General features: G+C 50.5%; 1 protein-coding gene across 5 annotated transcripts in view; it reads left to right on the top strand.

Annotated features, from left to right (window-relative positions):
• Positions 1 to 17,651, top strand: part of Trc (Serine/threonine-protein kinase tricornered) — a 114,099-nt gene that overhangs the window by 59,953 nt on the left and 36,495 nt on the right. The window contains exon 2 of one of the 5 annotated variants that reach the window (XM_077704912.1): positions 13,450 to 13,493. The exons of 3 other annotated variants lie outside the window; for them this stretch is intronic. Coding sequence is in view for 1 of the 2 variants with exons in the window: in XM_077704909.1 (XP_077561035.1) it covers positions 764 to 799 (36 nt within the window). In the remaining variant the exon portion in view is untranslated. Of the gene's footprint in view, positions 1 to 662; positions 800 to 13,449; positions 13,494 to 17,651 lie in introns of those variants that run through there. One more of the 5 variants, XM_077704909.1, reaches the window with a different exon arrangement.

A 17,651-nucleotide genomic window follows, 5' to 3' on the forward strand; every position in this document is an offset into this window, starting at 1 on the left:
TGCAGCATAACACCTCGAACACAGTGCCTTACACAAAATAAAATTTGCTGACAGCGGCACTTTCGGCAGCAATTTTTCAAACAGAAACTCAATTTGCGTAGCCACAAAGTCATTGCCGGCCATGCCATGCCGAACTTCCGGCCGAACTACACACTATGGCGGCACTCATGGAGGCGTAGAGCGCTTCCGCCGAATCACGTTGACGCTAGCGCCAGATTCCACTCTAGGTAAGCTAGTGAGAAACTCTATGCCTTGGACAGCACAGCTCAGAGGTTGTTACTGCGAGAACCTCGCGTTACAGAACCACAGTCGCCCTCTCTCGGCTTGCACAACACCAATGCTGTTTTAAATGAAAAAAAAAATAGAAATAGCGAAGGAAAGTTAGAAATGAAAAATAGAAATTAGCAAAAAATTACATTCTTTGCAGTAACTTATTGTTGAAAACGCGTGGTTACTCAGCAACACCAGTCACTAAGCTGCATAGCGTTTCATTTCAACAGACTCTAAAAAATCCCTAGATTTCACAAAAAGACGCCAAATCTTTAAAAGAGACAAAAAACCCCTAGATCTAGGGATAAATCCCTAGGGTTGGCATCACTGCCTCGCGCGGCGCCGGCGGCGAGCAGACGACGAGCGGGGGGCGACGGTGGCGTCGCGGCGCGGTCGCTCTGGGCGTCGCTATGGCGACGGCCGACCGAAACGTGATCTGCGGAGGTGTCGTCGTCTGTATGAGTGCGCACGGGGTTCGCTGCGACGGCCGGTGATGAAGGTCTTCGCGATGCTCGAGGCCCGAAATCAGGTAAAAACGACCCGTCTCATGTGTCCCAGCACTGCTCGCATGCTGCCGCCCGACGACACCTATCGGGGAGGCTACCTCCTCCTCCGCAGAGCGGACGAGTGCTGCTGCGCCGAGATAGCGCAGCCCTGCACAGCTGTCGCGTCTCGGTGCGAATGTCAGCTGAGAGGAAGAAAATACCGCGTCTGTCGCGTGTGACACTCGCGTCCTTCGCACGGGACTGAGGCCGCGGACGACGAACGACGCGGCGCCGAGTGTCGTCTGCTGCCCGAGGCGGCAGAAGCGTCGTCTGCACCCGCGGACGCGCTAACCTTGTCGCCGCCGCGAATGGGCTTTCTCTCCTTCGGACGACCAGCTGTGCCGGCTGCTACCGCGCGCGATACCGTTACGCCGCGTGCTGCGAGCGTCGCCGCTGACGAGGACGCCGTCGGTTGCTGTCCACTAGTGCGCCGCGTCGTTTACTTGGGCGTTTTGTTTTCCTGGCGCGCCCTCGTGCGACGTCTTGGTGGCCCGTATAAATAACAACGCCGGGCTCTCCTATGCACGGCCTGTGCGACGAGCGGCTGCCGCTGCTTTTCTGGACGCGGCGGCGGCGGCGGCCCCGGGGCGTATTTCGTGGCCCGCTTTTTATTGGAGTCGCATGTGCAGTGCTCGAATTGACCGCTCGAAACCGTAGTGGTTGGAGGGTGGGGCTGCGCCGCCTCGGGTGGTATGTGTAAAACGCGGGCCACGTCGATACGCTGACGACGGCGACCACTCGTCGTGGTTGCTTTTTGTGCCGCATCGCTGAGTTTGCCGTCGCCGCCACCCTTCCCCCCGTGTTTTTTTCCTTGTCCGTATTCCGCCCCTTTTTTGAGCTGTTGCGTTCCTCGTAGTTCTTCCTTTTTTTGTGCGTGTCAAACGGCGCGGTAACTGCGCAGACATGCACAAGTCGCGTCGTTCGGCATGCGAAGTTTTCCGCTTCGGGAAATCCAAAGAGAGAAAACAAAAAAACGCAGTGAACCGAAGAGCCGCGGGAGAAACAAAACGGACCGTTTTGCATAACATGCAGCAGTATAGCCTGTGGGGCACAATCATAAATAGAGAGAGCGGAACGCGTTCCTGGTGACAACTCATTGTTCCTTTGGGTATGGCACAAGTTTCGTACACTGCGTTTTTTTTTTATTCCTTTTTCCACGGAGCGCTGTTGGCTGGAACTTACTCTCCCCCAGGTGCTCGCACTTCTAGCCACTTAAAAAAGTGTCTCCGCGTGTCGCCATGCCAGTTGCGCAGTGTTTTATGTCGTCGTTTTAAACTGCCGGTTCGTGATTGATTGCGGAAGCGGCCCTAGTGTGGCCTGGAAGCTCGAGAGTTTGCGCCGACGTGACAGCACCTGTTAATTACCCTGAGCTGACAACCACGCGAACAGTGCAGAATTAAGGAACACGAGCTTGAAGGTACAAACTGAGAGAAAAAAAAAGAAAAAAAAAGAAAACGAATGTATGAAGCATCGCAGCTGTTGGGTCCTAGACCGGTCTACGTGCTTTCCACCCGCTTTGAGCTGCCCACGATTAAACCAGAAAGTTCTTGTAGCCAGGTAATAAAGCTATCGCCAATCCCCTCTATCTTGTGGTTTACAGATGGGTACGGCACCGAAAGCTCCTTCTTAAACACATTACTGTTCTAGCTCATAATTTCACTTCGTGGGAATGCGTGCCGGCCAGGTGCGTGATATGCGCTACAGCGCTGTGAGCACTGCATGGGCATCGGTGCTGTTGCTTTCCAAAGGGAACCTAAGCAGGGATCCAAAGGCTGCGATTTCCTGCGCAATCGCTGGAGTACAATATCCAAGGGACGTCCTGCCGCAAAAATGGTATAAAAACGTTGACTATGGCCCCGAGGACGTCGTGAACGTGGGTGGGATGTGGAGGCTCTGCGCATCCCGACCTCCCACTCCCTGCTGGCCTCAAATAAAGTCTTTCTCTCTCTCTCTCTCTTAGCCGAGTTATCGTTCATTAAAAAGAGCCAGCAATAAGGGCTGCAGCTCTTACCCTCTCATCGCGCCTCCAAAGCGCTGTGGAAGCTGTGACTTCACCGACCAGGCGCAAGACCACCAGAGAAATGGCAAGGTTCAGCTATTGGCTCCGCTGGCGGTACGTCACGATCCTTTTTTTTTTTTTTTTTTAAGGTAACCGATAATTCGGTAACCGTCTCCCCAATTCCTACAGGCTGATTATATAGGGCCATGAGGTGGGCGTTTTAGCCCCAAAAAGCCACTCCGTTTCTTGGCCAATCCCCCACGTGGGTATGTGCCACTAGAAAAGGATCAACAACAACAACTGCCGAGCGGGGCCGGTCGGCCCGCTCGAACTGCCCGGCCGGATATTGACCAAAACGGGAGATTGGCGAAAAAAATCCCGGGCCATTTCCACTAATGTGAAACCTGGGGAGGGGTGAAGCATGCAGTGTATAAGTGTATTCTTGGCGCCTTGGCGTTTTTGCCAACGGAGGTGAAACAGTTTAGGGCTAGAGGTATACAGCTTTGCTGTAAGTCGCGTCTTTGAAGCACGACGCTCTCTAGCGCGAGACGTTGGAAATCGAGTGTCCCGGTGTGTTATTTTAGTACGCGTTTCTGCCCACGGAGATGAAACGTTCTGGCGCCAGGCGCTGGAAAACAAGTGTCTTGGTGTGCTCTTTTAGTACGCGTTACGTTCTTCTAGCGCGATGCGTTGGAAAACGAGTGTCCCGTTGTTTTAGTATCGTGACTACATGAAACGACGACGACGGCAGGATACGCCGACAGCCCGAACCTCTGAGGGGCTTCGCCCCTAAAAAAGAAAGACGGTTTAGGAGCTAATTTTAAGAGCACTTCGTGAAATGATATAAATTTGTAAAAATGCGACGGAAGAAAAGACCACGCAACCACCAAAGAGAATTGATAACGCGCCTGTCGTGCGATGCGTTGTCATCAACGCGTGCGTGCTACCGTGATTTCGGGTTTCTGCGGCGCTTTCCCGCGGGCGGTTTATTTCCGACTAACTTTCGCGGCAACTCAGATATTTACGTAATTTTCACCACACCGCGTTCGACCATGTTCTTAAATTAAACCGCCGAGAAGTGTCCTTTTGGTTCGCCTGACTTCGAGGCAAGGAGAGAGAGAACGGTCTTTAATGGTGCTGGTGAGGTTAGCCGGGCAAAGGCGCCTAGCTTGCTACACCAGATGTATGATAAAAAAAATGAAATTGACGAAGTGATGATGATGATGATCTCACCCAGCTTGTTCTCGTGTATACACATACAGTAAAAGTTTGTTAATTCGGATCTCACGGGACCGGGGAAAATGTCCGAATTATCCGAACGCTGAATTAATGAATGAACAGGAAAAACAACATTAAAACCACGCTGGAGAAGCATACCTTTATTTGCTGAAGTATTTTGTAATAGTCGTCTGCTTTTTCGCGCAGATTCCGGCTGACGTTAAAATGTTTCTTAACTCTTCCAAGTGGCCAACAGCCCGCAAACTGTCGGAACTGCTCAGGCAAACGTCCTCCAATATCAAAAGCGCCTCAGAGACTTCTCGTCGTGAGGTGCGATGAGGTCGCGGCTGCACCTCCTCGCATGACTCTTCGTCAGAATCGTGGTCTTCCTGGGCGCCCGTGACATCATTAATAATTTCTTCATCGGTCAGGAGACCAGCATTTGTCCCAATTAAGTGGTGCGGAACCGAATTCTGACAAATTAACGAAGGTTTGGTCCCATATACTAACATGCGCTTTGGCCGGGACCAGTGGAGCCGTCCGAGTGATCCGAATTTCCGAATTAGCGGTTGTCGAATTAACGAGCTTTTACTGTAGTAACTTGGCGGGCTATTGCGATTGCTTCGTCTGTCAGTTTCTGTGTGCGCACCTGCGTTTGTTAGGGTTTGTATCCGTTTTTGTGTCTTCGCTTCTTTCTCTCATTCTCTCCCCTCTCCCGTTGAAATGTAGTGGCAAGTCAAGCTCGCTGCCTGGCTGACTTCTTTTTATATCGCTAACTACATCCCTCCTCCTCCTTATTCGTTCGGAAGGGTCCGTCGTGGGAAAAGCCGTTTCTGATGTGCCGGTGATGGCGTTGGAGCCATTCAAAAAGTGCGCGCTTTCTCTCGACGTCGAGCGCATGCGCGCGCTTCCAGACTCGGCGGGGAGTACGCAGCGTGTTCGTTTATGCTTGCCGCACCAATTTCCGGCTTGAAAAACGCTTGCGATTGCGCGTATAATTTTTGTTAAAATCGGTTGAAAATTGTCTGCCCGCCTAGAACGGCCAGGGGTCAGAGCTCGCGCAGGTCTGCAGGCCGGTCGTCGTTGTCCAGGTGCGTCAGAAGCTGCGCCACGCGGATTAATTCGAATTTGGAACTTGCAGTTTAGCTTGATTAGCTTGAAAGTGGGGACGTCGCGAATAGTTTTTTTTTAAATCCAACTTACTGTGGTTTTTGAGCGTGGGTCCTTGCGAAAAACAGCGAAGAAAATCCGTATGTTGTAGCCGCTTGAGCGTGAGAGATTGTCCACTGAAGCAGGGTAATCAAATTCCAAATTTTAGTTTTCAATCCCCCGTTAGATAAGGAGGTGCAGCTCAGATTGTGCTACATCTCCCGGAAGTGCGCAGAGGCGGTATCGGTGTCGGGCAACGTTTTTAGATTGGTGTCGGGCACAGCCAAGACAGGTCACAGTGGAGATTGCTGTGTGTTCTCTTTTAATGTAGGATGTGCGTTATGTGCCGAATTTTTAAAGCGTCGCGGGAGAGTGATTTGCTTGATTTTGACTGAAGTGCGACGCAGTTAAAGGTTGCGTTAAAAAAAAAAAAAAACTTTAGCCCAACGAGATCCGAACCTGCGTCTTCTCTGGCGGTATCAGAGTTCTCTGGAGGGGGGGTCATACGTACTCTCCCAGGTGATCTTCCTGGGAGCCAGGTATGGGACTCGAAGCCACGCAACATCTCGCCATGTCAACGAAGTCAAAATCGGAAGTTTTCTGCTTCAAGCCGATGCACTGGTTTGGCCCACGTAGGTGGGGAGTCCCGTAGAAAAGCGGCGACGGCTGTAGAGGACGCCACCTGTTGACTCGAGTAACTGGGAGGTGGCGCCCCCACTCTGTATAAAGGCATTGGCGGGGATTAAACGGGGCTTTTTGTTGTTCGTGAACTGCGCGTGGTTGCGTCATTTTTCGCGGGCTTCACGCCCACATTCGGCACGGCTCGCGGCGTCCGCGCCACCCGGGCGCGTCTCTACATGGTGTCATAAGTGGGATACTGCGACAACCGTGCAACATGGAGGATAACCCAGCCGCCGCCTCCGCCGTGACCGCCAGCTTCACGTTGCGAACCCCGCCGCAGTTCACTTTCGACAACCCAGCCCAATGGACCGCGTGGCTTCAACAATTCGAGGATTACTCCTTCGCCTCAGGGCTGTCCTCCGCCCCCGAAGAAACCAAGGTACGCACGCTGCTCTACTGCATGGGTCCCCAAGGTCGCGAGGTGCTTTCGTCTCTCATGTCAGACGCTGAGGCCTATCGCTCGTACTCCGGCGTGACAACGAGTCTTTCGGGATATTTTGTACACCCCGTCAACGAGGTATACGAATCGAGCAGGTTCCACAAGCGCACGCAAGTGGTAGGCGAATCAGTCGACGCGTTTTTCACGGCGCTCCGAATTCTCGTGAAGAAATGCAACTACGCCTCTCGGGAAATTGACGACCGGCTGGTTCGGGACAGATTTATCGTAGGGTTGCTTGACTCTCGCTTGACCGACCAGCTGTGCCGCAATCCAAAGCTTACACTGGACGAGGCGCTCATCCAAGCTCGTCAGTACGAAGACGCCGAAAATGAGAAAAGGCGGCGTCAGGGGACAGACTTCGCACCAGACGCACTGAACGTCGACGCCGTTGTGAATAAGCAGTACCGAATGGCCGCCGCCCCAGCGCGCGAAACTGCACGAAGTAACGTCTGTCGGCCTCCCGAGTACCGCGCCGGCCCGAAGTCGGCATGCGATTTTTGCGGCCACGCCCCTCATCCGCGATCTGAGTGCCCAGCACGGTGGGCCACATGCAACCACTGTCGCAAGAACGGTCACTTCGCGGCGGTTTGCCGCTCGAACAGTACTAGGCGCTTAAGCCAAATCCAGCTCTGCGCCGTGGATGCAGCGCAAACAGAACGCCGGCACGTTGTTGTTCATGTCAATGGACGCCCCCTTCAATTCAAGGTGGATACTGGGGCGGACGTTTCGGTCGTACCTCCGAGCTTCGCGGGGTGCCCAGTAGACCTAGACAAACCCAATAATGAACAGTTGATGGGGCCGGGCCGCTGCCGCCTAAAGTTGCTCGGGACGTTTCCTGCTACCCTGTCGTGGCGAGGCCGGAAGGTATGCAAAAAATTGTATGTCGTAGCAGACATTGACTCTCCTCTGTTGGGGTACTCGGCGGTAGTGGACCTGGGAGTCGTCCAGTTTGTTGACGCCGTGGAAGACGAAGCTCCGAAAAGGCCCCCAACGTCCGACAAGGCGGCAGCTTCGCTGTTCTCAGGCCTTGGCGAGATGCCTGAAGAATATCACATCCGCATCAAGCCTGGAGCGGTTCCATTTTCTCTCAGCGTTCCTAGGCGCATCCCTATTCCCCTCGAAGGCGTAGTCAAGAAGGACTTAGACGCGATGGAAAGGGACGGGGTCATCCGGCGGGTCACTGTGCCAACCCCGTGGTGTGCTGGTATTGTGCTGGTACCCAAAGCGGATGGAGAGTACAGAATTTGTGTCGACCTCACGAAGTTGAACCAAGTAGTTCTCCGGGAGAGACACCTTATGCCCACGGTGGACCAGGTACTTGGGCGTCTTGGCAATGCCGCAGTCTTCTCGAAACTTGATGCAAAATCGGGGTTTCATCAAGTAAGGCTATCTGAAAGCTGTCAGGAACTGACTACCTTCATAACCCCGTTTGGTCGCTACTGCTACCGCCGCCTGCCCTTCGGCATCACCTCCGCTCCCGAAGTGTTTCAGCGCCAAATGTCTCGGATTCTAGAGGGTCTGGAAGGATGTGTGAACATGGTAGATGACATTCTAGTATTCGGCAGGGACCGTTCCGAGCACGACAGCAGACTCCAAGCAGTCCTTCGCAAGTTAGAACAAGCGGGCATCACGTTGAATGCCTCGAAATGCTCCTTCGGGGTATCTTCCGTCAAGTTCCTTGGTGTAGTGGTAAGCGCCACTGGCATCTCGGCTGACCCCGACAAGGTATCTGCTATTGTGAACATGAAACCGCCGACAGATACGCAAGGCGTCCGTCGTTTCCTGGGCATGCTGAACCACATTGGAAGGTTTTTGCCGAACCTGTCTGCCGTCACTACACCGATTCGGCTCCTTTTGAACAAGAATGCGGTCTGGACCTGGGACCAAGCGCAAGCGACCTCTTTCGAGACATTGAAGAGAATGGTGGCATCTAATGCTTGTATGGCCAGCTACAATCCAGAGCTACCCACTCTTGTGTCGGCAGATGCCAGTTCGTTCGGGCTAGGCGCGGTTCTCTTGCAGGAGCAACAGACGGGAGAGCGACGGGCTGTCGCGTTCGCATCAAGAGCACTGACTACTGCTGAGCAGCGGTACAGTCAGATTGAGAAGGAAGCGCTTGGTGTCTCTTGGGCCATCGAGAGGTTTGAGGAATTCCTGCGCGGACTCAGCTTTGTCGTTGAAACAGACCATCAGCCGCTCGTCAGGTTGCTTGGCTCCGCCGATCTTGACCTCATGCCCCCTCGCATCCAGAGATTTCGCATAAGGCTCATGCGATATCAGTTCACCGTCAAGTATGTTCCAGGGAAGTACCTGGCCACTGCAGACACCCTCTCTAGGGATCCTGAATGCTCTTCTACATCCAAAGTGGACAGCACAGAAATTTTTGTGTCTATGGTCGTGGCAGCCCTTCCTTCAACCCTGGCCGTACGTCTTGAAGACTTCAGGTCTCACCAAACTTCAGACGGCGAGTGCTCAATGCTGAAAGCATACAGCATGAAGGGGTGGCCTCGACGAGACCGGCTGCCGCTCAACATGACACGTTACTGGGAGCACCGTGGGGACTTCACCATATGCGAGGACCTGCTGTTCATGGGCGGACGTCTAGTTGTGCCCGAAGCACTACGCAGAGACATCGTGAACCTGCTGCATGATGGTCATCAAGGCGTCAATCGATGCTTGGCGGTGGCCCGAGACTCTGTGTGGTGGCCCGGTCTCAACAGCCAGGTTAAAGCAGCCGTAGAGAACTGCCCAGCATGTGCTTCTACACGTGTCCAACGCTGTGAGCCCATGATTCCGACCGAGACACCATCAGCTCCGTGGGAGAGGGTGGCCATCGACTTGTTTCATTTCGCCAATCAAGATTTCCTTGTGGTTGTAGACTACCGTTCTCGCTACCCAGAGGTCATCACACTCCGCTCCACTTCTGCGGACGCCGTTATTTCTGCAATCAAGAGCACGTTTGCCCGACACGGCATCCCGGTGACTGTAGTCAGCGACAATGGGCCACAGTTTTCCTGTAAAGCTTTCGAGGACTTTGGGAAGACCTACGGGTTCACACATGTCACGAGCAGTCCACGCTACCCGCAGTCCAACGGCGAAGCAGAGCGCATGGTTCGCACAATCAAGGAGCTGTTTCTGAAGGCCACAGACCCATTTCTGGCTCTGCTAGCATACCGTAACACTCCCGGTGTGTGTGGCTACAGCCCGGCTCAACTGCTCATGGGACGCTCTCTGCGAACTCGTGTGCCAGCCACGGCTCAAAGCCTTGTTCCAGATTGGCCACAGGTGAAAGAATTCAATGACAGGGATGCCGCCCAGAGACGAAGACAACAGAGAGACTACAATAACCGGCACGCAGCGCATGACCTTCGTGCTCTCGACGATGGGGAGGAAGTATGGGTACGCGACACGCGGTCAAGGGCGACGGTCCTAAGCCCAGCTCAGAGACCACGCTCGTACATCGTCCAGACGCCCAGTGGCATACTAGTGAGAAACCGCAGACACCTCGTCCCTTGCAGCAATCCTCAGTCAGCCCCCTCAGATGACACGGGAAGCTCCAACCGTGCGGCCCCGATATCTGCGCCGTCTCCAGGACCACAGCGGGCAGCAACCGGTGCCGCATCGGACACTCCAGCTCCTGCACCTGCTGCAGGATCGCCAGGCCACCGTTGCACACGATACGGCCGGCGCGTGGTGCCACCTCGCAGACTGGATTTGTGAGACTGCTGCAAGGACTGTTTCTTGGTGGTGCTCTTTTGTAGCACTTGTGTTTGAGAGCTCCGGAAGGAGGGATGTAGAGGACGCCACCTGTTGACTCGAGTAACTGGGAGGTGGCGCCCCCACTCTGTATAAAGGCATTGGCGGGGATTAAACGGGGCTTTTTGTTGTTCGTGAACTGCGCGTGGTTGCGTCATTTTTCGCGGGCTTCACGCCCACATTCGGCACGGCTCGCGGCGTCCGCGCCACCCGGGCGCGTCTCTACAACGGCGAATCGAGGCGTCGTCGGTCGAGCACCGCCACCCGTGGCGCATGCCGGAAGACCGCTTTTAGCTTCCGTCCCCCGAGCTTCGCTGTGGGGGCGGAGAGCAGGATGCCGCGGCAACGTTGCCTGCAAGCGGCCGAGATCGCGCGCGAGCGCAAGGTGGCAAGGATGCCGCCGCAGCGAACGCCGCTCGCTTTGGTATCGCGCGCACGGGCAGGTGGCAGGCGACGACGACGCGCCGGGACTTCGATATCGTTTTCCGCCGCCATGTACCCGCTGGCTGCCGCCGTTTCGCCGTGCCTCGGCCGAGCGGCGGGGAAGCCTTTGGGCAACGGATGAAGTTAGGTTGATCATAATATTAAAAGGAAACAACAATTTCCTCTTGTTTTAGCGGGGGGTGGGGGGGTAAGGGGGTGGGGGGTGTTGCTGCCAGAATTCTTTCCTATTCACCGCAGCGATGCGAAGGTGGCGCGGTTTAAGTTCAGTCGAGCGAGGTTATTGGCCTTCAGATTCTGGGAAATCCCGGAGCACTCGGCACAGGGATTTATACACCCCCCCCCCCCCCCCCCTACACCCATCCAGAAGGACTTCGACATCCCCCCAAAACGATTCCACAACCACAAGCACCCTGCCTAGGGATTTATACAACACCAACAACCCCCCCCCCCCCCCCTCACTTCCCCCAAACATCCCACCGACACCCCCCCCAAAATCGAAATTCTGCATAAACCCCTGACTCTGCAATGTCTGTTGTCATCGTAACTTTTTCCAGTCAAGTTCTGTTATCCGTCTTTAGGTCAGCATTTTAGAGCAAAGCTGCACATCGGCGGTGGTCTGTGTCCGTCGTCTACGTTATTCGTCTCCAGTAGTTTGTCGCAAATGTTCTGTCGCTGTGAATCCAATGTGGGTATCTTGGAAAAAACATTATACTGATATTGGCCGGTGAGACAACTCTATCATTGCGCTGAGCTTCATTTGCTTATCGTGATTAGTCCACAGGGAAGCTGTAAGCGTTACAGAATTCCCATCTGCTGTCAGTACATGGTTGTCTACGGAGGGAGTAATAGGGAGTTTTAGTATAGCGTTTTAGCTGTAGCGTTAACGTTTTGCGGGCCGCAATCGCGAACGGATAGCGCCTCGTTATGCTACGGTTAGCGTGCCCGCTAACGCTATGGGCGCGCTAAAGTTGTGCTTTCCGCTATACTAAAACTCCCTATTGTTGCAGAAAATTGCTGTAACTCTAAGTTTGCTGTAAGTTTTATTGCTGTAAGTTTTATTGGAACTACCCCTAAATGAAGTATGTGAAAATTGGCTGCTGTGAAGACTCTAACATTACGGCGAATTTCGTCGACTTTTGTAACTATGTAGTTCAAAGTGAAGTTGTAAATAATGTTGCGATAATGAGAAGACGAAGAAGATGCAGCTGTGTGTGTGTGTGTTTGGTGTGAGGCTTGGCTTAGTGCTGTGATGGCCGAACTGTTGTAAATGGATCGCTTAACCCTGAACCATGGTCCGTCTCATTTGTTCCGCCGTTACGTAACGGTGTTGTGGAACTGCCATCTGCTGCGAATACATGGGCGTTTACAGGAGGGTAGCAGACAGCCCCGTGTTTGCCCGCTAGAATGAAGCTCTACTCGTTCAAAGTTAAATTCAGCTAGTCAACTACGACACGTGCTCGATTGCAAACTACAGATGGACGTGTTTTGTTTCACGCACTCCTTCAACTGCACCCTGGCCAGTGCATATCGTCACTCAAGTTTCACTGGTCATCGTTCTTCATAGAGTGGAGGGGCTGATGAGTTCTTGTGTTGCTTTTTTCTTTTAGACAGACTTTGTTTACAGGCTGTAAATAATTCAGGAGAAACTGTCCCCTTGTGTGACACTCTTCCGTATAGGGAACTTTTTTGTTAGTCTTCTGATTAAGTGTTATTGTCCTCTTGCATCCGTATTGTGTATCTTTGGACAGCACAATGTAAGGCTCGTAGGGAACAACACATAAATGATAAAACTGAGGATGAAACATTGGGGATAAACAATCTAGGAACTGTCTGTCTGATCTGAAACTAATGTTTTTACGCAGTCAAGCACAGTAGCAAGTTAGTGCTTGGAACATCGTGTACAGGAGTTAGCTTTATTTTTTGTTCTTTTGGAAAAAATTATGCTGGAAGTTTTGAAATAGCTTGGGGCGTTGTATATTCTTTTGCCTGCCACCTGCTGGACATAACAATGGACATAACGGATACTCCAGCAGAAGTTTTTGCGGACTGATGCTGTTCACTATTTATTGGTTCCTTATTTTTGTCGCTCCTGTCACTTTTGAAGCTGTGTCTGTGTTCTGCTGCGGCTGTCGCTGCTGGTGTGATTGACAAATGACTCATTGTTCAGAAAGTCTGCTATCGCGAGGCCTTGCGTGTTGTCGACAGCTGGCACCGTGGCTTCTTGTTTTTGTTAGGTGCTTGTGGAGACTTGTTGCAGCACAGGCCAGGGGACAAACACAAGCGTTTTAGCGTGACCAAACACACTTCTGACACCTGTTTCGAATTTTTCACTACCCATTAAGAAATGACAATGCAGAGCCTTTTGTTGTTGCTGCGAATGGTAGTTGGTAGCATAATAAACATAGAACACCGCACAAGGAAGTTGATTACATTCTAGATAGTTAATTTCGACATCGCCCATGCGTGTCAGTTTTGACTTGACTCGGACAGCTGCGAAGTGGGCATCAATTGGAGAAAGCGTCGCCATTTTGTCAATGACAGGGAGCCAGTGGCAATCGCACTTGCAAACCAGTGGTATGTGCATTATTCTGAATGCAGCACTAATGTGCGGTGGGAATTTGACAACTTTTTCCTGATTCATGAACAATTTGTAGGGCTGCTGGCTGCAAGTATTAGTTGGGGGCTGGCGCTGAACACAGCTATGCAGAGGCGAATAATAGTTTATTACCGTGGTATTTTGTAATAACAGCACTAATACCCATGCTAGAAGGTTGCTCCGAGTCACAGCACTGAAAAGCTTCCGAGGCCATTTTTGAGGGCTTGTGTGGGAAGATTTTTGGGAAACGGTAATCGAGCCGTTTATTCAGTCTCTTCAGTGCCCTTCCCAACAGAAAGTTATTGCTGCCACATTTTACAGGATCGTTTTTTGTTTTTTTGTTTGTTTGTAGTGGCACACATACCTGCTGTTACCGTGAGCTGGACGTAAAAAAAAGTAAGGCGCTGCTTATTTTGCTTAAAAGGCTTATTGCTTATGCCAAACGATGCAGAAAAAATGAACAAAATAGGGTGCGGCAGCGGAGATTTGAGCTTTTGATGGCTGGGTTTGGCTAGCCGACTCTTTGGCTCGCTGTGCATAAAAAAACTGTACACATTGAAAAAATTCCTCCTTGCTATCACCTGCCTATTGCCTTTCTATTGTTTTACTGATTCCGTTTGTCTACCTGGCTCACTCATCGTTGAACTGCTTGTACTGTGTCCTTTTCTTCTCTGTTCCTATTGATAGCTGGCTTTGCTGAGGCCCTGTCATACTCTCGGAACAGCGCAAAGGGACGAGGACGAGCGTAGACGGGACACAGCGCAGACTAACAACAGATGTTTATTGCACAAAATTACTTAAATACAGAATTCTGTCGCAACAAATGAGAGAAAGAGGGAAAATGAAAGAAACACAGAAATTTCAAGCCATCACTGCAGCTCACGTGGTGTCACCAGATAAAAAGGCAATTTCTTTGTCGGTTAACAACACCAAAGGGTAGCTGACACACTTGTCTTTGTTAGAATATATCTCGTACACTTCGACGATCTCCCGTGTCATTTGATTGTTACCTTTATAAAGTATGGAGCATTTTTTGAGGCCAGGATAACAACCACAATCTTTACAATGTGCGCCTAGATGTCCGTTATCTCCCTTTTTCACGTTATTGCGATGCTCGCGCAATCTGTCATTGACACATCTTCCAGTCTGTCCGATGTACTTTTCCTTGCATTTGTTCAGCGGTATCGAATAAACCACTCCATCCGAGCAGGCCATGAACGGCGTGCGATGCTTGGTGCTACACGTGCCAGACTTGACGCGGCCCTCATTAACTTTGTTGCAAAGCTTGGATAGCTTCTTGGGAGCGGAGAACAGGACGTTGACGTTAGTGCGTTTTCCAATTTTCCTCAGATTATGCGAAAGCGCATGAATGTATGGGATAGTTGTGATTTTCCTTTTAATTCTCTCTTTTGGAGCATCTTGCCTGTTTCGTTTATCCTTCACCAGTTCTAGAACACTCTCAGCTACCGAAGTCTGTAATTGTAGCGAATATCCGGCGGCAGTCAGCCGAGCCACCTGTCCATGAAGGCTGGCTTCCAATAGGTGATTGCAAGATTTGTTAAGTGCATTCGAGACACACAGCTTAACGATACCACGCTTTACCAATTTAGAATGGGCAGAATGATACGGGGAATGGGCTCCAAACAACGAGGCTCATAAGCCCAACAGATATGGTCATCGTAGAAATGCAGTCGGAGATCAAGGAATCTTATGCTGTCGTCAGTCAGAGTTTCATGCGTTACACAAAGCGGTTGGAAAGAAGTCTGAAATACTGTCAAAACGTCAGAAACGGCACTGTCCAAGCGTTCTTTTGTGGTATCCATGAGCAGCAGGTAGTCATCGGCGTACCTGAACGTCTTAACTACTTTACATTGGGGCAGGCGAGTGGCGACCACCCTGTCAAGGGAGGCTGAAAACAGGTCACTGAGTACAGGAGCCAGGCAAGCCCCTATACAGATGCCTTTCTTCTGAAGGTATATGTTGCCCTCCCAAGTCGAGAAGGTAGAGCGGAGGTACGAGGCAAGCAATTCTAAGAACTTATCAATCGGGATGCCTGAAGTATTTTGAAACAAAGTAAGCATCAATGCATGTTTCGACACAAAAGAGCAGCTCTTTGTGGGGATAGAGTATTACTGTATTACTCTATTACTAGTATTACTGTATTACTCAAGAGGGGGGTAGGAGCAGCTCAACTTGGCACCCCATCCACACATGTATATCGCATGTGGTGACATTGCACATCCTCTGTGTTACCGTATTTTCGTGCGTATAACCCGCCCCTGCATATAATCCGCACCCCCACTTTAAAGGGGCCATGAAGGCAAAATACAAGTTTGTTTTATTCGAAAGATTTCGTGTTTTATAGTGCCCCAAGCGCTTGTCCGGATGCAAACAATGCTTTTTGCACTGAGAAATTAATCAATTCAAGTTAAAATTTTGATTTTCCCACTACATCGTGGGGTTTTGTGGTCTGCAATGACATCACAGGAACCGACTGCTCTGCAGCCGATTGCGCACGGCTGGGCTAGGGCGGCTGCGTTCGCGTGTTTGCTTAAATTACTAAGCCTAGATGGCACCACCATACCGTGGCAAGCAGTTTTCTGCCTTTGGTTTGTTTTTGACCGTATTTAAAGGAGCCATGAAGAGAAAATACAACTTCGTTTAATTTGAAAGAACTAGGATTCAGTATCTTACTCAGATGTTTTTTTAACAATGTTTTTTTAAAGATGTTTTTTGAACGAAAAAAAAAAGCAAGAAGTATTTAAAAACTTTCAAATTTTGCGCCACAATGACGTGTTATGAGCAAGAATGACGTCATACGGGCCAACAATAAAACATAATTTTCAGTGCGTTAACTGCACGTTAGCATTCAAGTGATGGGGTCAAATGGAACTAGAGGCCCCATTACAGACGTCCAGTCATGTGTTGTCCTGACAGGTCAGTTAGGTGGCCGACAATCGCACAAACAAGGTTCCGTGACGTCATAGAAAAGTTGCGGGAAATTGGCTAGGGGGTGACGACTTCTTCACACGTTTTCTTTCATATCCGTTATTTGTTGGAAGATTGCGATAATATTGGTATCATTGTTACCGGGACTAAGCAGTCTTTCTAATAAACCCAACTTGTATTTTGTCTTCGTGGCTCCTTTAAACCTGGCTTTTTTTTTGTTCTGGGAGAAAATAATCGATTCGTGAAACTTAGTGCTCGCTCACAAATATGGTCACGTAAGACACAGTTGCTTGCGTCAATCAGCCAGTGTCGTCTGAGACAACCCCAATTCCCCGCAGGGCTGTGCAGCTAAACCAAGCATAATGTGCACAGTACCAACAGCAGTACGTATCAGTACTTCTATGTTTACATGTGCTTTTGTAGCTTCCACTGTTTGCCCCACCGTTCTTATTGCTTTAAAAAGAATGTGCCCAAAATTTAAGCACAAATAACTCGTTCTGCAAGCTTATAAGCTCAGCCTAATTTGCGTTCGCTTTTTCCAGCCTCCGCCTATCGCAGAGCAGGCTGGTATGACATCATAGGTTCTGTTGCGGGAAATGAGCGAGTGGGTCGCATGGCCATTCCATTTTTCCCTAATAATATAGCTTATTTGAGCGAAGTTTACGTTAAAAATGGTGTCAGTATGATTCTAATGAGGCAATCTTTTGAATGAACCAAACTTGTGTTTTCTCTTCATGGCTCCTTTAAGCCCGCCGGAAAAGAAGAAAAAAATCCTCACGTATTGTCCGCACATTTGGTACAGGAAAGGCTGCACCAAAGCTGCTGCTTAAAAGCAACACATCACATACTATGTAGACAGAAAAAGCGTAAAATTCAGTTGTTAGAGTGCGCTCGTCCTTGTTTTTTCTTTCTTGTACTTGTATGTTTTGCGCAATCGCTGCCATGGAAGGCTTAGTCAGTGCTACTGCGTAGGAGCTTCACGGCACAACGCGCATTGCTGTGAAGTTGCACTAAAGGAAAAACCCCGGGTATTATCGGCACCCCTACTTTTCTACTGAAATTTTCGCATTTTTAATGCTGGTTATATGCGCGAAAATACATTCTCCATACTATCCCCCCTTGTGTCCTTCTTACCACTTGCCTCACCAAGGCTTCACGAATGGGTTACAGAAATTTTTTGAACTGAACCACATATGCTTATGCCTAAAACTTGCACGTAGACACTTCAATAAAGCTTTAAGTAGCTTTTATAACAGCCGATGCTAATCGTCATCTGACTGCATTTTACTAGCGAAAAATAGACACTGACGAAGGAGAAGTACACAGGACACTCGCTAGTGTTTCTTAGTCACTTCTTCGTCCGTGTTTATTTTTCGCTAGTAAAATGCAGTCAGATAACCAACTAGCCCAACTTTATGCCTTAAATAATCGTCATCCTTTGACCCTGTAGAATGGCTCTGTTTGGCATTGTCGAGTGAATTGTCAATCTGCTAGCGCCTACAAATCAGTGGCATCCACATATAAAGCCAGACACCATGCCCCCATAATAGGAGCTGCTGCATTTCCGGCAGCACTGTTTGATCCCGTCGATTAGCATCCGAGCAC

Source organism: Haemaphysalis longicornis, unplaced genomic scaffold (assembly GCF_048455015.1).
Source record: "Haemaphysalis longicornis isolate Haplotype H1 unplaced genomic scaffold, Haemaphysalis longicornis Haplotype H1 scaffold_3, whole genome shotgun sequence".
Classification (NCBI taxonomy): domain Eukaryota; kingdom Metazoa; phylum Arthropoda; class Arachnida; order Ixodida; family Ixodidae; genus Haemaphysalis; species Haemaphysalis longicornis.